Here is a 22856-nt window from a genome sequence, read left to right as displayed (position 1 = left end):
CACACGTTGTAATAGAAGTGGGATTTGAACCTGAAGCCATAGGTGACATCCCAGTGTCTTTTTTTTCTCCTCTGGACTATACTGCTATCTGGATGAAAATGAATTTTAAACTAGAGAATTATTATACCACAAGTGACCACCACATAGAAGCTAAGAAGCGTTAGTATATGCTTCCCCTTCCAGAAATCTTGTGGTTTAATCTCTTCAGTCATGTCCAATTATTTGTTACCCCACCTAGGATTTTCTTGGCAAAGGTATTAGAATGGTTTGCCATTTTCTTTTCTAACTTATTTTATAGATGAGGAAATTGAGGAAGACAGGGATAAGTGATTTATCCAGGATCACACAGCTAATAAGTATCCAAGGCTGGATTTCAGGGCTGGCACTCTATCCCCTGTGTCACTTTGCTGTCCTCCAGAAACCCAGAAAGTTGCAGGGCTAGAGATATCATAATCATTTAACCTGAATTGGAAGGGATTCAGGGGCAGACTTATTTGATCAAAATTCTTTCTATAACTTTCCTAGTAATGGTCAATCCAACTTCACAGGAAGGCCTCAAGTGAAGGGGAATTTGTTACAGTTCGGCATAAATCCCATTCCACTTATAAGAAATGTTGTAATCTTTAGGAAGCTATTCTTTATATCATGCTATTTCTGTCCTCTATAGCTTCTAATCAAATTTTCCAGTTCTACCTTCTGAAGCATAGCAGATGTCAGATGAGTCTTCATTAAACAGCACTTCAATATGTCATTCTCTTTCTCATGAGTTCTTGTCTAAATAACTGTGCTTGGTGTTTAGAGATTTCCATTTTAGCTCTCACTTTTTTCCAATATGTAAACTCCAATATGTAAACTACACAGATCATCTCTTCTGTCCCCATGGAAAAGAGTCAATGACTTATTAAGACATTTCCATTCCCTCGATTTTAACCCATTGATGCATTTTATTTCTCATTCTCCATAGAATAGAAAATCATTCATCCCAAAAATGTACATAAGCTAAAAAAAAAAAAAATGTCAATGATATTAAAGAACTCATTCTAAATCCCCTGGTCTAGGGCTTAACACAAAGTGCTTAGTTGTAAATTAATTTTTACCCTAAAAGTATACAATTCTGTGAATCAAATCTTGTGCATTTGTTTCTAATTGTCTTTAGGCATCTTTGCTGCTTTTTCCCAAAACAATTGCTTAGTTGGTTTGATTACCCCCTTGATACAGGGTTTGTAAGTGCCATCTTGTGGAGAAACATATAAAAGTCAGGGATGTAGGGTGTGAGGAATACTGGCATCTCAACCAGAGGGTATTCCTCTCTAATCCTGTCACTTCCTCTTGGATGTGATTGAAGCTGTTAGGCCCTGGGCTATTTAGCATTCAAAAGACTGGATTAAACAGAGCAAGAGTAAACAACTTTCACCCTAGGATAAGAATTCAAATCTGGTTTTTTGGAGTCATTCTTTCTTGCCAACTTTCAGATATCCCAGACTCTGGTGTTCAGATATTATGTACACACATCCCCTATTACATCTAAGATACATTTCTTACTATTGAGATACCCTGAACAAACTTTACTACTTATTGACCTAAACTTTTAATAAAAAAGTTAGAGAATTGCTTATGTTTGGCAATGTGCTATACTGATAAGAGTGTGTTCTAATCCTGTCTCAGATATTTTTCATTTTATTTATATGAGCCTTGATTTCCTTATCTGTAGAATGAGGATAATTCCTATAGTATATGCAGTAGCTTATTTCCTGGGATCCTTGCTAAGACTGAAAGAGGTTTGCAAAGGTTACAGTATAATTTTCTTGTTGTTCAGTTGTTTTCATTCCTGTTCATGACTATTCATTTAGATTATTCATGACCTCATTTGGGAATTCCTTGACAAAGATAATAAAGTGATTTTCCATTTTCTTCTCCAGCTCATTTTATATATGATGAATTAAGGCAGATAGGATTAAATGACTTGCTCAAAGTCATATAGCTAGTAAGTATCTGAGGTCAGATTTGAACTTCTCCCAATTCCAGGATCCCCTAGCTGCCCTTAAAGTTCTCATTCTGTGTCTCTCTGTCTTTCTCTCTCTCTCTCCCTTATTCTCTCATTCTCCCTCTCTCTATCTCTCCCTCTGTCTATTTTCTTGCACACACACTCTCTCTTTTACATATATATATATATGTACATATATATATATATGTGTGTGTGTGTGTATGTGTATGTGTGTGTGCCACTTATTATACTGTGTATAGGGTTTTGACATATATTATTTCATTTCATATTTATGATTATCCTATGATGTAGAATACAAATGTTGTCCTCAACCAACACAGTTGACAGAGTTAGACTATATAGTCTCTATCAAAGATAACCTAATATGAATTTATTATTTTCTTGAGGGACACACATAAAGGAGAAGCTATCCTCTTGCTTTATAAAGCCAAGCACTACCATTCCTCCTTTTAATAAGTAAACAATTTGTATAAGGTTATCTGTGTTTCCTTTGTATGATCTTTCTGTCATGCACATGTGTTCTACAAGTAGAAAGATGACTGAATTTTTTTTCCCCAAAATCCCAAACCTGTGTTCTCTTGGTCCCATCCCTTTCATCACTTTGGTCCCCATTGCTCTCATCTGTAAAATGGCTGGACTGGATGGTCTACAAAATTTCCTTCTCACTCAAGTTCATCATCCTATTATCCTAAAAGCAGTTTTCTGAGGAAAATCATCTATGAAAGTCTGCCTTTTCTACTCTTATATATATATTTTTTCATCTGTCTTGTTGCATCATGCTCATAAAGATTTTAGAGAGATGAGACAATAGAACATAGATCAGACAGTAACATCAACCAGAGAATGAATAGATTTAGAAATTCTTCTAAGGACAACTCAAGTCTCTTGATCTCCAGAGAGGCAATAAATTTCTTACCTGCTTTTACCTATAATATATCAATTCCTGGTACACAGTAAATACATAATAAATGCCTATATTATCTTTTTTGTTTCTATAAAACATTGGTTGGTTTTATTTTGGGTTTTTTTTTTTTCATTTCTTTGGACTAAAGTGTCCTAGATAAGTGTGTCTATGTGTGTGTGAGTGTGTGCGTGTGTGTGTGTGTGTGTGTGTGTTTGTGTGTGTTTTTCCCTCAGCAGCTTTATATCTTCAGCTATTATGAAATTAATCTCACTATTGTTAAGAAACTGATTCATTTATTCATTGAGTGCTAGGTCTCCTTTTCTTAGGTAAGTTATACAAGGGTAACTTTCAAACTAGATCTCAGTTCTGCTGACTTTGGGTGCTTTAACTTGCTCTTTTTTTTTCCAGACAGAGGCTAATTAAGCCCTCCACTCATTGGAGCTCACTATGCATATGCATATATATATATATATATATATAGGTGCCAGACTTGGAATGGACACTGATTAGTTTTAAACCAACTAGGGTTTAGAACCCACAAATTTAAGTGAGCTACCTGCCCTACTTTCTCCCAGAAACATAGATTACTGGCATGTGCTGCCATTCTTGGACCTCTATTTTATTTATATTAAATTTGAAAAAACCCCACTTTAGAGAATTACAGAACTTTAGAATTTAAAGAAATATTAGATGTCATAGGATCACAGAATTATAGCTTTATAACTAGAAGGAATATTTTATTTCCCTCATTTTATAATTTACAGAGAGATCAAGTGACTTGCCAGAGTTTTCTCAGGTAGCATGTAGTTAATATGCTTAATATTTTCAAACATGGGGGCGGGGACAGCTAGGAGGCACAGTGGATAGAGCCCTGGCTTGGGAGTTCAAATCCAGCTTTGGATGCTTGATACTGTGTTTCCCTAGGCAAGCCACTTAACCCCAATTGCCTAGCAAAAAAAAAAAAAAAAAAAAAAAAGACAAACATGCATTCCAGTATATTTATTATACTTTTCATTGTTATAGTATTATTTGAGTAGACAACTCATTTGACATTTGACCTATTTTCTGTTTGGGACAAAGGGAGAAGAGGCTGACACAAGACTATATTTGTATAAAGAGAAAGATGTTAAGTACTAGGAAAGAGATTTGATAGGACATGGTCTCTGCTCTTGAGGAGTGTAAAGTCTGGAGTGAGAGGGTGAAATATATACAAGTAATTAAAATAATACAGAATAAATAGATAGCATATTGTAACCAAAATGATACATGGAGTTCGTCAGTATAACATCATCATCTGTTAGGGAGTGGGAAAGATAGAGAAAACTTTTTTTTTTTTTTTTAATTGAGCAGATGTTTATCCTGGGCTTTACATTGATGGATAGGAATTCAATAGGGAATTGAGGAAAGGAATGAGAAGAGATTTATATGTAATCATCTCCTAGGTTTGCAGCTAGCCAAATTAAAGGTCTTTTTGACTGTCTTAGATATTATATTCCCTTATAATATCTCTTTTCAAGGGTTTACAATACACACATCTATTTAAAAGTAACCCTAATTAACTTTTACTTATTCAAATGCTTGACCCCTACTACAATTTCAAATGCTTAAAATTCCAATTTCTAAGTAAAAATAGAAACTTTGGCCCCTTGGCCTGAAATGAGCATCCTTGATTCATGATCATTACTTCAGGGGGTGAAACTACCCTCTCACTACCTTAGTAGTGAAAAATATTTCTCTCTAGGGCCTTGTTGGTCAGATTTATCAACATTGCTGTAGCAGTCTCATAGTCATACTATGAGACTCACTCAACTTTATCCATACACTAAGGACAACGTTTTCCAACAACCAAGTCATACAGAAAAGTGTTTTTTTTTTCTCATATAGCAGAGAGATCTCATTGCCTTAAACTTGATTAAAACCAGGCTGCTCATTTTTATAGTTGCCTTCATTAAGGAAACCAGAATTCCCTTCATTCTGTGAATCAGTTTTGTGCCTTAGATCAATAACTTTGTCACTTTATTCTCTTGGAGTGCTTATAATAAATTCCATTTATTATAATAAATTCTATTTATTGTAAGACAAGTACATCTTGGTGATTAGCACAGATTTATCTACCACAAGATTCTTTATTCTAGGATTATTGTGGCACATACAAACTGCCACTGAGTTTAAAAAGTAGCTAAGGATCACTTTATAGATGGAAGATACTGGTGTACCGAATGGCAAAGTGATTTATTGAAAATCACATAACTACTTAGCATCAGAGTCATACTTGAGTCTTTATCTTTTGATTCTTTACTCTGCACAGAGTAACTCAAAAAATATGTACCCATAGGTGCTACTTATTCATACTACTCATCTGTAGAGCTTGAGAAAGTTAATCTACTCAGCTTTGTAGTTTCTACCCCAAGGCTGAGATGATTTATTTGATCACTGAATAAGGGCTAACTTGTCCAACACATTATATCAATACAATTTCATATCAGAATATACTGTATTTTGCATTCCATCCAGCTATCCACCAAGGTCATTTTGCCACCTTCCTTACCACATGCATATACCTTATCTCTGCCCTCCTTTATCTCTTGCTCAGCTATGGGCATGTCAATTTACTATCCTATAGATTTATCTGTAACTCCCTAAAATGTATTTCTCTTCCATAGCCACAACTTCTCTCTTTGCTCCCCACCCCTATTAGAATGTATGCTCCTTAAGGGCAGAAATTATCTTACCTTTTGTATTTTTATCCAGGGCTTAGTAAAATCACTGGCCATAGCTAGTGCTAATTTTTTTTTTTTCATTTATTCATTGCCAGTGGTGTTAGTTACCATTACATTCTAGTTCATATCATATAAAATAGGGCAGACATGAATATCTGGGGATTCAGGGTGATTATAAATTCATTATGAGTCTATAATTTAATGTGGCAACCAAAATGCTAATATTTAAATGTGATCTTAATCTGCATTAAAAAGATAGAGTGTTCAGAATGAGGAAGACAAGAATTTGATGATTCTCTACACTGTTCAGACCACATCTAGAACACTATTGTTTTCTGGATACTGTATTGTAGGTGAAATATGTATCAGGATGGGGAGATAAATGTATCTATACTATGTAAAGATTAGTTTAAGTTTCCTGATAATTTTAGTCTGGAGAAGATACTGAAGGGGGCTATAAGATCATAGATCTAATCAGAAAGGAACACACAGAAGCCATCTGGTCCAACTTTCTCCTTCCGTGACTGAAGAAATGGAGGCCCAGGATGGTTGGCTATCTGCTGTTAAGTTGCTGTTATGTTGCTATCTATAGTCACAAATATAATAAATATTAAAAATAGGATTTGAACTCATTCAATTCCAGAATCAGTGCCCTTTCTACTGTACTGTACTTTTGGTCTGTCATGTGGATTAGATTAAAATTCTTACCTTTTTTGTGGGCCAGTTTAGGGGCCACCTCTGTCATAACAGCTTTACCTGATTTCCTTAGCTCATTATGATTTCTCCCTCCTCATATCTCTCCTGGCATTTCATCTGAATGCTTCCTTTAACCCTCTCCTACTCTGCCTCGTTGTCTAGTTATTTGTTCAAATATCTAATATGGCATTTTTGAATATACTCATTAGACTATAAGTTCTTTGAGAGAAAGTGTTGTTTATGACTTTATCCTAGCATAGTGCTTTATACATAGCTTATGCTATGTATGTATGTATGTGTATGCATGTATATATGTACAAATATATAGCTAATATATTAGCTTCATATAATACCTATATTACTATATATTAATAGCTATTAGCTATAGCATCATTAATTAAATTATTATAACTATTATTATTAAAACTATTATATATAAACTAATATAAACTAACTCATGTGTGTGTACACATACACATATTTATATAGCACTTACTATGTGCCAAGTACTTTATAATTTTTATCTCTCATTTGATCCTCATGATAAGGGAGAGGGTGATATTATTATCCCCAAAAGCAAACAGGAGTCAAGTAACAACCATGGTCACAAAGCTAGTAAGTATCTAAGGTTGGGAACTTAGATTTTCCTGATTCCAGGCCAATTCTCCATCCATAGGATCACCTAGCCAAATTTTCATTGTTATTTTTAAGTGTTTTGCTTCATCTCTGTGGGATGTTTTAGGGGAAATTATTTTATTTTTTATTCCTATTCATTTGCCTTAACAGGAAAAAAAATTACATTAGTGTTTTCATGAGTTAACTCTAGTGATTGATTTGATTATTAGAATTAGAATTTTGAAAAATGCTATAATTCTTAATATACCTGGTTAAATGATCAAACGATTGTGTTTGCAGAACCAAGATGGGCCTTAGATGACATCTAGTCCAATTTTCTTCCACCTTTGACAGAAATAAGATGGCCTAGAATCACACAGTTAGTAAGTGACAAAGACTTCAAGCTCATATTCAAATCCAAGAAGATTAAGAGTTTTAATGGAGCCTGTACCAGCATAACCACCAGAAAGAATTCTGGATGTGCCGACAGAGCACTTGGATTCAGATTCCCAACTTTGTCACTCATTCCTATATGACACAAAGCAAGCTATTTTGGCTCTCTGGGTAAAGGAGGACTCAGTTTGCTCATCTTTAAAACAGAAGATTGGATTAGAACATCTCTGAGGTCTCCAAGCCAGAAATGGGTTTAAGAGCCTAAAATTTTTATGATCTAGACAAATTTCTCAGCAATTTCTCAATAATAGCTGCTTGGTTATCTCAGTAAAATTCAATACCCCATTTTTCTAAGGTCTGAGTCTGTATGAGGTTGTTTTATTTTGTTTTGGAGATAACAAGAGCTTATCATTCCAAGTATCCAATTTTGCTTCTGTTTTTGGTGAATTTTTTTCCAAAATATATCATATACTTTATGTTCTTCTTAAAGGGGATGTAAAAAATCATTTAGAATTTATTTTATGACTCCAAGTTCTCATGAGCATCTACTGTCATTGTTATATAGCTGCTTTAGATTTTATTTTATTTTATTTTATTTTCTCTTTCACCTTCAAGTGTCAGCTGCAAGTTATTCTAACCTTGTGTCTACCTACAACAAGTTTTATGCTGAGGAAGGGAGCCTCTTCAGCAATTGTCATGGGTAGAGTACCAGGAAGCAGACTTGGAGGCTTTCTGCATTCCATGCCCCCATTTCTTCTTCATATTTGTTGCATCTTATCTTCTGTGCACTTGGAAAACTGAAAACCCAACTAAGTTCCTTAAGGCTTTGGGTTGAGAGCAAAGGACCTTCTTATGTGCCAGTTCTTTGGAACAGTTATTTATAAAGATGCAATTGGATGGTGGTGGCAACAGGTTTTTTGTATTCATCTCCAGATTTCATTGGAATCCTTTTGCAGGGGATTAAGCTTCCCCAAAATAAGATTTCCAAATAAACTCTTACTGAATCATTGTTTATTGTTATTTGGGGAATCAAACATCAAATGATCAAATAGTATTTAGCTATCACTCTTATTGGAATTATCATCATAATTATCACCATTATGGTAGCAATGAGAATTATTCTCCTTTTTTGTGTTCAGTGAAGCACAAATAGAAATATTTCTGAGGTAGCTTTCTGTTTTGTATTTATTCTTTTTTGTTTAGAGCTTGATGAACCATTGAGTTGGGTAAAGTAGGTTTTGTAATTGTCTTCAGGACCATTCTAACAGTAGACAGGAATGCAGAGATGGCATGTACATCTTCCCATTCACATGGATTTTATTTCTTCTGCTCAATCTCTATAGTTAAAGAGCTTTTTGTTCGACATAGTTTGGAGGTCATGAACATTTACTTTGGCTACATCTATTGAAACGCACTTCTTAAATTTTTGCAGGTTAATTTTGTCTCTGGTCAATTATGTGGAGTAGTTTTAACTTTGGCTCTGGAATCAGAGAACCTGGGTTCAAGTTTTGCCTTTGATCCAGTTGTAATTTTAATGCTTTTGGAAATGTCCATTACATAACTTTCCTGGGCCTCTGTTTCCTCTTCTGTAAAATGAAGTAAAAAAAAAAAAAAAAAAACTAGATTTCCTTTGCAGTCCTTTCTTAGACTTCTGACTCCATGGTTCCTGAAAAAATTATTTGTTCGATTTGGAAGAATATTTGGAAGTTTATATTTGTAGTATGGGAATTTATTATTTAATGAAAAATAATCAGTTTCTATTATATAACTTTGAGCACTTGTGTTTTTCTAGATATTCATAAGTGGTATACAGTATATTGTAATCTGCAGTAGTATGTTGTGCAATTTTTTTTCTTTGCAAAATTTGTATCTGTCATTAAGTCTAAGTTCCAGAAAGATGGGCTTTATTTTCAGACAGCAACTAAGAGATCAGTTTTGCTATTTTGAGCCCTTAACTTAAATAAATTAGCTTGACCCAGCCATTTGTTCAGTGCTTCTTTGTCATTATATTAGTAGTTGAGAATGTGAAGAAATCACCCATTGGAGGCCATTTGGGTTCTATTCCTGAGTCTTACTGTTTCATGTTTCACCTAGTAGCAAATCAATAGCAATTATGTTTGAACAGTCAAAAGATATATATCTATCATAAACCTTTAATATTGTTCTGGGATGTGATGACTATTGTTATTATTATTAATTATGTTATAGTAATAATAATAATTATTATTGAAGCTTTAGCCTACCAGCTACTAGTTCATCTCACTACTCCATGGTATAGAGTCAAGACTGATTGTTTCCATCACAACTCTTATTCTTCTTTCTGCACTTTATACTTGAATATGCTATCCAAGATGAAAGAACTCTTGCTTTGAAGAGAATCTTTGCAGCTAGCAGAAGGTGGGCTATGTTTGAAGTCCTATAAATAGATTGCTCCATTTCAAAAGAAATTAAGATAATACATTTAGAAGTAATGCAAAAGCATCCTTATGAAGTTAAAAATTAACAATCATAATCATTATCATCTATCATTATTTTCATCATCATCATTATTATTATATGTCCTAGATCCAGACCTGTGGCTTTATTGATAGGGAGAGTTCCTTGTGAGGAAATTCCCTTTGTAAATGAAAATTCACAATTCTTTTGCAGCTTAGTTTTAGAGAGATAATTGAGGTAGACTAAGAGTGTAAATGACTTATTTAGGATTCCAAAGCTAGTATATGTCCAAGACCTAAATTCTTTTGATTCTCAAAATTGGCTCTCTATCTCTAAGCTATATTGCTTATCTTTTTATTATTGTTGTTATTGATACTCAGAATACCACTATATTCTTAGAAAAATTGTTCACAACAACCTTGTTTACTAGGTTTCTTCCTGTAGTAGTACTAGCAGCAGTAGCAGCATCATAGCAACACTGGGATTAGGGATATGGTTTCTAATCTGGAAAATCCATATAAAATTTTTTGGCTTTCCATTTGTACCAAAGAAGAAGTCTGAATCATTATGGTATTAAAGATAAACTCTATTGATATTATACAATACTATGCCTATATTTATGCATTTCTGAGTTTTTAAACTTTTTCTGTTACCTGTTAGCCATTGAGTGTTTTCAGTGACTTCTTTAGAATTTCCAGAACATTCCAATCTAATTTCTTATTCCATTCCACAATATATCAAAATCACAATGGGGAAAGTTGTAAAAGAGATAACTCTAGTAGTAGTGGTGGTAATTATGGTTGATAACAGTTATAATATTAATTTTTTATTATAACTTTTTATTTTTAAAGCATATGCATGGGTAATTTTTCAACACTGATCCTTGCAAAACCTTGTGTTCCAAATTTTTCCCTCTCTTCCCCCTACCTCTCCCCTAGATGGCAAGTAATTCAGTATATACATACTTATACAACTATCAAATTGCACACACACAAAAAAATCAACTCAAAACAAAAAACAAAATGCAAGCAAAACAAAAAAAAAAGAGTGAAACATTTCAACAATGAGATGATTGAGGCTAATTCCAATGATCTTGTGAAGGAGAGAGCCATCTACATTCAGAGAGAGGACTGTGGGAACTGAGTATGGATCTCATTGTTGAAAAGAGCCGCATCCATCAGAAGAAATAATATTTCTGTAGGGTTTTATAATTGTAAAGTACTACATAAACTTTATCATTTGATCTGCCTGGTAATCCTGTGAAATAAATAGTATATTTTAATTTTCTCTTTTATGCAGATAAGAAAATGCAGTCTCAGAAAAGGGAAGTAATTTGCCACAGTTATAGAACCAAGTCATATGACTCTCAACCTAGTGTTCTTTACACCTGGCCATATTGCTTAAGGCTATCACACATAAAATTTTCTGCCTTATTGTATATTTTAGTATAATTTAGGTACTAAAACATTTCAAGTAATCTGAATTTAATAAATGGTAGAACAATTATATCCATTTATACTAAATAAAGAAAGTAGAAGCAGAACAATATGCTCAATAATGTAAATGAAAACAACACTAAAGAGGAGGGACATCTAAGCTTAGATTAATTGTAATAAGCAGTTTTGGCACAGGAAGAAATATGATAAAATTGTCCTTTCTCCTGCTCAGTAGAGAAGTGGAGAGCTAAAAAGGTAGCACGTTGCATATGATTTAGGGTGTGGTATCTGTGTTAGTTTTGCTTAAAAGTTTTACTTCATTACAAAGTAGGGAGAGATAATAAAAAGTCATTAAGAGGTATTAATAAAATAAAGATATTCATAAATCTTATTTTTAATTTTATTCCCTTCCTTTTGATATGGTCATGTGGTAGCAGAGGTAAATTACTTTAGCTGTTTAGAGTTAGACCATCACTCCTCTTCACTGGAGATTCTGAGTCTTGTGTTTGTTTCAACACTGAAACATTGACATCTGTTTTCCATTTGAGAATTCATCGTTCTCTGAGCCTGGCATTGGACCCATTCTGTTGTATATACAGCTCTGAGTTCCTGCAAAGCTCACCACTGTATATTTCATCCAGATTGCTTCTCACTTTTCTCTGGAGATTACATGGAAGTTAATTTTGGCACACAATTGGGTGTAATTCTTGCTCAATTTCTCCAATGTCAACTTGCAACTTGTAAAGTTTTTCCCAAAGCATGTTGCAAAAATAACTGGAAGAATACTGAAGATCCCTGGCTAATAGCCAGGTTTGGTCTGATAGGCTTTATTTCAGAGATAAATTACTCTTTGAACTGCAGTTACATGATGATACCTGGTAAAGATGTTTTTCTTCTCCATTTTTATTGGGTGTTTTAGAAGGATGGGGAAGGTACAGAGAAGGAAGAGAAGCTTTTTTGAACTAATAATAATAGTTTACATATGTATCGAAGATTTTATAGTATATGAAGGACTTTCACATACATTCTCATATGGTTCTTAGAACTATCCATTGAGGTAGAAAGGGAAAGAATGCTATCCATTCTGAGGTTCAGAAAAATTGAAATAACTTATACAAGGTATCAGTCAATGGCAGAGTAAAGACTGGAAGCTGTAATTTTTTACTCCAAACCCAGTATTCTTTCCACTATTCCATGATATATAAGCAAGATTGCTTTCTTTCATTATAACTCTCAACTTTCCTTTGAAAGTTGAAAAACTCTCCAAAATGGAAGAGTCTTCACTTAGGAGGAGATATATGGAGCAAGAGGTGAAGGGACTGTGTTTTTAGGTGCTATAAATAAATTATTCAATTCAAAATTAATTAAGATAAATAATTATTAACAATTGTTAAGTAATCATATAAAATAAATAATCAGTTGAGATATCAAATAATGTATAATTACAATAATAAATAAATAATATAAATATACAAACAAACAAAATAAAAAATAAAGATAAAAAATTTGGAGGTGATTCTAAAACCAGCCTCATGTAGTCACATGCTTTATGGTCTAGCTGCTGGAATCTAAACCTACAAGTAGGATAAACTAGTCTCTGACCAACTTGACTTTACATAATTTGGTTAGAAATGACATTAATTTTGTTTTCATATTCAGCCTTTGTTTCCCACTTTCAAATTACGAACAGTTTTATGAAATGCATACTCAATTGCTATCTTGCCCTGAAAGCCTTATGAATTGTTATTTTTGGCTTTGTTTGTTTCTTAGCTGTTTCTACAGCTATTCAGTGTCAGAATTGAGACAAGAATCAGGGTCTCCTGATGTCCAGTCCAGTGCTTTTAATATTATGCCTCACTCCTATCGAATGTTAGTTTCACTGACCATATCAAGAATGCAACACCCTATGTACTAGGCCACACTGCTTCTTAGGCATGGGATAAACAGGTATTACTTGATTACAAAAAAAAAAAAAAAAAAAAAAAAAAAAAGAACATATGAGAAAGAGGCACACGTTATTTTTCTAACATGATGCTGAGAAAAAGGATGAAGAAAAGAAAACAAGCATTTATTAAGTGCCTATTATATGTTAGGCAGTGTGCTAAGTGCTTTACAAATATCTTTTCATTTGATCCTCACAACTACTATGGGCGATAGGTACTTTTTTTTTAATCCCCCATTACAATTAAGGAGACTAAGGTAAACAGAGATCAAATGATTTGATCAGGGTCACAAACATCTTTTAAATACTTAGTAGAAAATAAGATCTTAAAAAATAGAACTGGCCAAATGGAAGGAAAAATTCCTTAAAAATTAGATTTGGGCAAGTAGAAGCTAATAGCTACATGAGACATCAAGAAACAATAAAACAAATCAAAAGAATAAAAAAATAGGAGAAAATGTAAATTATCTCATTACAAAGATTATATGATAGTTGTTGTTCAGTTGATGAACCATGTCTGACTCTTCATGACCCTATATGGGGTTTTCTTAACAAAGATACTATAGTTATTTGCCATTTCCTTCTGCAGTAGATTAGGAAAATAGAGATTAAGTGACTTGCCCAGTGACACAGTTGGAAATGGATTTGAACTCGGGTTTTCCTGACTCTTGACCCTATGCTCTATCCACTGAGCCACCTAGCTGTCTCCATATAATAGTGAGCATGATGAACACTGACTATGGAATCAGAGGTCCTGATTCAAATCTGGATTCTGATATGTGTGATAGTGAACAAGTCATAAAGCTTTTCTGAGTTTCACCTTCTTATATAGAAAATAAAGATTTGGACAAGATGACTCCTGAGGTCCCTTCCAGTTCTAGGTGTATGATCATCTGATTCCATGTGCATAGAAAGTCAACATGGTATTGTAGGAAAAGTCAAAGGATCTTGCTTTAAATCCTTGGTAGGGCAACTAGCAAAATTGTATGAACAATTTACCCTATTTTCCCCTATTTCCATACTTGTAAAATAAGAGTATCAGACTCAGTGATTTCTCCTTTTCAACCTTCACCTTCTTTTAAATCCTGTGCTTGGTACCTATTGGCAGGACTGAACTACCAGCAAATAGTTTAATCTATCTGAGCCTCACTTTGTTTCTTCAGAAAATGTAAAGACGATACTCGTGTAACTTGCTTACAGAATTGTTGAAAAGAAGTATTGTATACTATAAAACAATTTCTAAATATGATTTATTGTTCTTCTCAAGAGAAAGCAAAAGATCATAGGCTTGAAGCTGGAAAGGACCTTAGAGGTCTTCAAATCTAATCCTCTCTTCTACAGATGCAGAAAGTGAGACTACGGGTGCTTAAGTGAGCTTTCTGAGGTTATAGTGTTAGGAAGACAGAGTTATTATTTGAACCACTGATTCCTAACTCATTATAAATCCTGTCCCACTATACCATGTGATGGTAAAACATGACCTCTCACTGACACTGGGATAAATTGTTTAGCACATTCGTGAACTTGGTCTTTCTGTATAGAAAGCTAGTATTTTTTGTTTCATGTCTTTTTTTTTTTAATAGCTTCAGTTCATGAATATATCTCAGTTGATACTTATATGTAGGAATATAAGCCCTGAGATCCCATACAACATATAAGAGATTTAAATATTGACTGAGTATACCTCATTCATCTTCTAGAGGAATCACAATCTCCCTTGTTCAATCAATGTTGGATTTCTTCTTTTATTAGATTCTAACACAGCATAGCAGTAGATAAAACCTAGGGTTAGAACGACCTGGATTCCAGACCTATTTGATTCTTACTTGCTAGATGAGAGTAGACAAGAAATTGTACATCTTCCAGTCTCAATTTCTTCCACTGTAAAATGAAGATTGTGATACCTGTAGTATTTTGTAGAGGTGTTGTGAATTTGAAATGAAATAATCTGTGTGAGTTGACTAGCAAATGTTAAAGAGCAGCCATTGCTTAAAAAGATGAGAAATACATAAAGCTTGACACTTATTTACAGAAAATGCCACGGCTTGTCTTCTCAACATGTGCATAAAGCAGGGAAGAAATATTTGAGAGAAGGGAAAATACACAAGTAGATTTTAGAAGAAAAAGTGGATGTGGGATGAACATCTTGGCATGAAATGATGGTGTTTCTATTTCTGTCAAAAATAATGTTTTACAGAGAGATAGTTAGGAAAGCTATCCTGGTTATCACTACTGGACAAATGTTCATTCACAAATGTGGAAGCAATAAGATAGATTTCTGTGCACACAAAAATAAAGTAAATTAAACATTAGGCATAAGATAAATACTGAATGCCTTTCTGCATGATGAAACTTCAGTTGTAGTCTCTGATACTTGAAACTCTTAACTGAAAGACTCTATATTGTTTAATGGAATCAGAGAACTCAAGTTAGTTTTCTGAATGCATTGCTACTGAAATTTGATTGAGAATGTTCTCAGATTTTAAAGAAGAGGGAGGATTTTTATATGATTTTAGTTCCAAGTCCTAAAAAATTATTCATTTGAACAAAAGTCACTGGGTTCTGATTCCAGAGTTTAATATTTTTGATATGGGTTATTTTTTGTCTCAAAATTACATGAAAAGCAAGAAGTATGTGAAAAATAAAAAATAATATTTCTGCCAGAATTAGTGGTCCAAAACTTCATTAAGAAGGAGATGCAGACAGTTTCATAATTCTTCTTAAGTACTAAGGATAAGTCAATACAGACTCAATTATTTAAGGCAAACAACTCTTTGTTATTCAGAAATTGACTTTAGTCTATGAAGTTATTCAAGGACCTGAAAGCATCTTGCTATAATAGATAGAATAACCATTAGATTTTGATTCGGATTACCTGGATTCTAATTCTGATCCAAACAATAACTACAGTGAAGTGATGAGAGTTTTCCTCCAGGGACCCAAATTTAGAGGGTGCTGACAATATCATAGAACCTTTTTCAGCCTAAGAATCAGAGCCTATCCCTATCAGTGGTGAGCAGTTAAAAGCTTTAGGAATTGCCTTGAAGGTAACCAGTCTCCCTCACCTCCTTGGCCCAACTTTTGACCTTACATCATGATTCATGCCATTTACCAAGGATACATAAATTTCTATCTTTGACTGATACTCGCTTTTTCTACCTACAATATATGAGGCCCTAAGCAAGTCACTTCATTTCCAGGTGCCTTAGCACCCTCTTTTGTAAATACACGTCAGATTAGCCCTAATATTATGCCTTTGAGCCCTCATATTATGCTTTTCTATACTGTCTTGCATCTAGAAAAATGACTTGAAGCTTATGGTATGGGCTCATATGGATATGAGGTCAGCTCTACAGAGACACAGTAATCAGAGTAATTCAAACTTTAAAAATTGTATTGACTTTAATTCCTTGAATAAATAGACTTAGTCATGGTGAATGCCTTTGGTTGTGTTCATATAAGTGTGTGTGTGTATGTGTGTTCATATGTTAATGTTAGTTCCAAGGAGATTGTTTTATAGAAATTTCAAAATCACCCAAGTCCCCCCACTCTTCCCCAGTTCTTCTGGTCTTATGGGAACTTGTGGGGAAGCAAGATTGCTACAGGGAAAAGCTGAATGGATAGAGAGGATGATGGAGATAAAGGGGCATTGAGATTTAGCTATCACTGAGAACTTTTCAATTTGTTGCATCTTTTAAGCCACATGAGTCCCTATCCCCTCCCTCAATGAATGAACTTGATATTGTAGGAAAGTATATTTGATGACTACAAATGTCTTTCTTCCCTTCCTATTTGCAGACTATTGGCTGTGATGACTACCTGGGCTCTGACAAAGTCGTAGATAAATGTGGTATTTGTGGAGGAGACAACACAGGCTGTCAGATTGTGTCAGGAGTATTTAAACACACTCTCACCAGCCTAGGCTATCACCGAGTTGTTGAAATACCACAAGGGGCCACAAAAATTAACATCACTGAGATGTATAAAAGCAACAATTACTTAGGTAAGTTTATTCTTTTTTTTTCCTTCAGGGAAAATGATCTATTGCTTGATGGTATACTCAACCCAGAATAAGATGTTTATACTAGCATTCAAAGGAGACATCAGAACACACTCCTCTATCTCAGACTCAGATGGATATTTTTGTCTCTCTAGGCAGCAAGCAGTAACTCAAAAGTTGCCACTTAGCTATCTCTATTCTAAATTCTCTTCTTAGTATTATACATTTGAATGGATGATGTTAAAAAACAAAAAAAAAAAAAAAAGAAAAAGAGAAAAAAATTGTAGCAGGCATATGTAAAGTATCTATGTATTAAAACCAGCCCTCTTTTGTTTTGAGAGACATAGTTAAGGAAATGAGTATCTGTATAAGTCATTTCCCCATCCTGAGTAAGAAAGGGAGGCTGCATAACTAAGTTTGGGGTTTAGTTTGGGGTTTAGGGGATAACAGCTGATGATCTTTTCTTTCAGTTCTTTGGGATCTGAAAGATGGATTGATTTTTTTTTTCCTATTTCTTCTTTGTCTGCCTATGACATCAGGTCTTTGGGCAGAAGTCAACAAAACCACTGTAGAGCAGGTTTGGGAAATGCCTCAGATGTTGACAGTATATGCTCACAAAATTACCTACAGATGAGATCCTTACCTAATACTTCAGAGGACGTGGAATAAAGAGGTTGAATGCAAACAAATCAAATCTAATCACTATGCAAAGCATGTTGAATAACTATATATGAGGATTTCAATGTAACTAGTAAAATAAATTATGAAATGCAACAACTCGCAAGCAATGTCCTACAAGTGCTAACAATCCTTACATGTGGCCTCATTGTGGACCTGGTTCGTTTTTTTTTTTTTTTTTTTTTGGTTACTGGCTAATTTACTTATTCATCCTCTCATTCTAGATTTTAATGCAATCAAGGAGTATGTTCTAATTTTCATAAACAAAATTGTTACATTTCTTTCATAATCATTTAGCTTTGCACTCCCAACTAGTATATTTCATTTTTAAAAAGGGGGATTTATCTGAAGCAAGATGTAATGAAAAGAGCAGTGGTTAGGAATCCGAAGATTTAACTAAATTAGTAATGGAAAGAAGGAATGGTTGGATGAAATAGCTTTTATTAAGCACTGATGTGCCAAATTCTCTGTGAAGTGCTGGATATAAAAATGTAAAAGTAAGATAGCCTCTGTCCTCAAAAAACTTACAGACTAATCAGCAGGAAGGACCAAAATATATAGGGAAATATTGGCCAAAGAAAGGTATTTTGTTTTGGGAAATCAGATGGATGATGAATAAAAGTGTGGGGCAATCAAATGACATACCTATTTTCAAAAGCAATTGTAGTTTTGTTTTTATGATTTATAGAGTGAGAGGTACACCTGAGGTGGAGGAAGGAGGGAGTGTGTAGAGTACTCTTCTTTTTCTAGTAATGGTTCTACTTCTTTTAAATACCATAAATATCATCCCTTTTCCCAATATATTCCTATCACCTAAAATCTTACCATCATGCAGATTGATTCAGCTTTTAATACCCAATATTTTCTCAGTACTTCAGTTACTTCTCTGGGAGACAAGAGCAATAAATTTCTCCCAAAGCCTTCCTTTATAAAAAGCTTAGAATTTTTTAGGTGACTCCATTTTTCATTCGCAGCTTGGTAACCCATGACGTCTTTCTTCTCCTGTTTTTCAGATTCCTTTTGTATATTGTCTTCATCCATTAGATTGTAAGCACTTTGGGTACAAAGACTGGATTTCTTTTTCTTATTTTTATCCTCAGCTTTTGGCACAGTGCCTGGCACATAGTAGATGCTTAATAAATATTTATTTGATGACTGACAGTAAGTGTGATAGTTTAAAATAGAACTAGGGTAAGTGATCATGATTGCTCTGAATCCAACTAAATATGATGTGGTCTCATCTATTATGACAGTTTGGTCACAGGGTTGGGATTCCATGGCTCCTTCCTATGGACACAATCCCTTCCTTCAAAGGAGGCTAAGCCAGCTTCTTTGGGAGCTTAGAAAATGGCTAGTCCAGTTCTGATATTTTCAATTATTTAACTTTGAGCAAATCTTTACCCCTCAATATCCATAAACAATAGAATAGGGAATTGGAGCTGGTACAGAATATAGAACACTGGGCTTAGAATCATGAACACTCATCTTTATGAGTACAAATCCAGCCATAGACACTTACTAGTTTTGTGATCCTGAGCAAGTACCTTAATTCTGTTTGTCTCATTTTTTTTTGTCATTTCTTCTTATTATTATTATTATTACAGCTTTTTATTTACAAAACATATGCATGGGTAACTTTTCAACACTGACCCTTGCAAAGCCTTCTGTTCCAACTTTTCCCTTCCTTCCTCCCATCCCTTCCCCTAGATTTGCCTCAATTTTCTCATCTGTAAATTGAACTGGAGAAGGGAATGGCAAACCACTCCTGAGAAAACTCCAAAATGGAGTCATAAAGAATTGGACATGACTGAAATGACTGAACACCACTAACAAATCTAACTTACCTTCCAACTTCAATATTTCTGTGCTTTCAAATACTCATTTAGCTTTTGATTCTACTGCGTGTCTCACTTAGACCTCCAAAAGCTCAGTTGTTATCCATAGGAAATTTAGGCCTAGCAAGAACTTGAGAGTCAGAAATGTAGTATCTCTAGGTGCCACCAATATTTCATTCCAAGCCATGTTTTGTAGACTTTGAGAGAGAGGGTGGATAGAGCACTAAAGTCAGAAAAATCTAGGCTCCAATCTTCCCTCTGATCTATGTGTGTGATATTGGGTAAGATATTTAACAGCTCTATGACTCACTTTTCTTCACCTTTAAAATGATGAGGTCATACTGGATAGTTTCTAAGTTCTCTTAGGATCTAAATGTGTGATCTACACTATATAGACATAAAACCAGAAAAGATCTTGTTTTCTTATACCAAGGGAGGTGGAACCCTTACACATACACTTGGGGAACAAATGGTCAAATTGAAAATGGTAGGTTCTGTTCATTTTGGCTAATTTGCAAATGATTCATGTAGTCTTCAGAGTATTTATTTCAGGTTCGAATGTGATAATTGATGAAAGAAAATTATTTTTTCCATGTTTTTTTCTAGTCCTTTCTTCTCTCAAACCCTAAAATTTGTGTGATAAGTGATTATTTATAAACATCCCATCTCCTGAGGTGGAAAAGAAATTGAGTGTAATTATGTACAAAAATTCCACCAACTATACAACTTTTTGGTAGCTTTGTCTAGTTTTTTGGGGGGTAATATTTCCCTGGCATGAAAGACTGGTTCTGCTCTTTTATAAATTTCTGAGATTGTCGTTGGAAGCATGAATCAATATTGGGAAGTATCCATATGGAAGGACAATTATTACAAGAGATGTCCCAAATTAAACAATCTTCCTGTCACCTTCATCACTACCCCCACTTTAAATTATTGTTTTGTTTTGTTTTTCCCACATATAACTGCAGGATTATTGCTAATTTTTCCTAAGTCTTGAAATGTTAGTGAGGAGAATGCTTAGTTCAACTACCCTTTTTCAGTTTCCAGATATTTACCTTTAATGCTGCAAAGTTCTATATATTTCAGGGTTATCACTTATTACTATATTTAGAAAGCTGATTTGATCAATTGGTCATTCTACTGTGGAGAAGAAATCCACATGGAGAATAATCAAGAAGTCAACATCAAGTGGACTCTTTCCTCCTATTACTCCCAACAAATAATTTCCATTATATCCTAAGGGTCTTAGAAAGTCTATTCACAATTTTTTTGCCTTCCTGTGAATCAGTTTTGTTTCTACAGGGCTATTGTAGGCCTCTAAGCATTACTGTAGAATGAGATCTGGATTCATTGATTTACAAGTGTTTAAGATAAGCTATCATTTTCCTGAATATTATATGAGTAAACTGCTGATGACCTGTTAAATTGGTCAGTTATCACCTCAGCTCCCAAAGTGAACTGCCATGTTATTGACTATAGATAGGGAGGCAGTGTGATGCAAGAGAAAATATTCAATCAGAGAAGTGAATTCTAATTACTCAGGTTTACTAGTTAGCTTGAACTGGTCAGTTCCTTTGCTCAGTCTTAGTTTCCACAAAATTAAATAAAACTTTAGTTTTATCTTTAAATCTGTGATCCTTTCTAAATACAGTGATGTGAGAAGTCTGCACTAGGAAATCTTTAAGAGCTAGCTTGAAATTTGATTGCCCAGAAACTACTGAGATATTTGCAATGCTGGTACAAACCTGGTATAGATGAAGGGGTGGAATAAAGATTCCATAAATCTGTAGAAACTTGTTTTATTTGCTTATGCATATTTGTTATAAGGTTTTGTTTTTCTTCGCTGTTGTTTTTGCCTCAATGGGGGTGGGAAGTGTATAGGAGAGAAAAATTAATGCTTGTTAATTTGTTTTAAATTTTTAAAATGCCAAAACATGAACAAACAACAACAACAAACTCAAGATGTTCACCTTCTTTAGGCCTCAGTTTTCATAACTGTAAAATTAGGATAGTAGATTTGATGAGCTCTGAAGTTCCCTTCACCCACATATATATATGGACTTGTGATTGGCAGCTCATTTGAACCAACTAGATACATTAGAGAAAATGCAATATTTTCACAGCAATTTTTCTAGAAGATTGGTTAGCTGTTTACATCCATAAGTAAAATAGCCCTTGCTATAAGGAAATTTATCTGAAAAGCAATTGAAAGATTAGCACATCTTTCTTCTTGTTAAAATGTACCTCCTCAGAAATGAAGTTGAATCAAATCCCAATGACCTTCCAATAGCATTACTGGCTGTCTTTTTTCCTTAAGTAGGTTTGGTACCTTTGCAGCAATTGTATTTGACAGTGTGGATTGGATTTAAATCAAACACAATTTAAACCAGTAGTCAGGAGAGTTTGGTTTAATCATTTTTGTCCCCTATAAAATGTTCTTTCTTGCTCCTTGGTGCAGCTATTTGCCCTTTTTCATATCTCAGGTCTAGGTACATTTTATTTTTGTGAGGTGTGGACATGAACTCTTTTAGAACAGTAATTTATTTTGATTGGAGGGGGAGGAGATTTTTAAAAGCTGAACAATAATTGGTTTATTTTAGTTATCAGTGCTAATGGAGTCAGATTATTTCTGGAAAAGCAACATGGCATAATGCAGTGGTACACAAAATTTTCTTTTTGCTCAAGGCTAAATTTCAATCTTTGGATTCAGAAAATCACAAGTAAACTAGGAAATTCCCATGTGACTGTAGTTTCATGAAACTTATGACAAGTTCCATACAGTTCATAGGACACCTTGTCTCAAATGCTCCAGCATATACTTTGAGAACCACTGTTAGGACAGAACTCTGATAGAAAGATGTGGACTTCATACAACTTCGCAGTGCCTTTAGGTAACTTTCTAAAATTATAATTTAAAAGACAGAAGTAATTTCTTACCATGATTTCTCTACTTCAGTTCAAACTGTCAAGCATTTAATAAGTTCCTGCTCAATGCTAAGCATCTACTATGTCCTACGGAGTCAAAGGTGAAAACTGAACTAGCCCTTGCTTTCAGGAAGCTTATGGGTTTGTACCTCCCCCTATTTCAACCCCCTCACAACCTTCTTTGCCCCAAAACTATTTGTCCAATCAGCAGCTACAAAAGATAAAATGAACCACATACTTGTGACATCAATGGGGATACAGTCATTCTTTT

At 34.2% G+C, this 22856-nt stretch overlaps 1 protein-coding gene across 2 annotated transcripts in view; it reads left to right on the top strand.

Moving 5' to 3' along the window:
- Positions 1 to 22856, top strand: part of THSD4 (thrombospondin type 1 domain containing 4) — a 934909-nt gene that overhangs the window by 753393 nt on the left and 158660 nt on the right. For both annotated transcript variants that reach the window (XM_074294657.1, XM_074294658.1), the window contains one exon: positions 16946 to 17150. In XM_074294657.1, the coding sequence (XP_074150758.1) occupies positions 16946 to 17150 (205 nt within the window). The remainder of the gene's footprint in view (positions 1 to 16945; positions 17151 to 22856) is intronic.

This window comes from Sminthopsis crassicaudata, chromosome 2 (assembly GCF_048593235.1).
Source record: "Sminthopsis crassicaudata isolate SCR6 chromosome 2, ASM4859323v1, whole genome shotgun sequence".
NCBI classification, from domain to species: Eukaryota; Metazoa; Chordata; class Mammalia; order Dasyuromorphia; family Dasyuridae; genus Sminthopsis; species Sminthopsis crassicaudata.
Note: the sequence above shows the minus strand (reverse complement) of the source record. Positions and strands in the feature narration are given on the sequence as shown.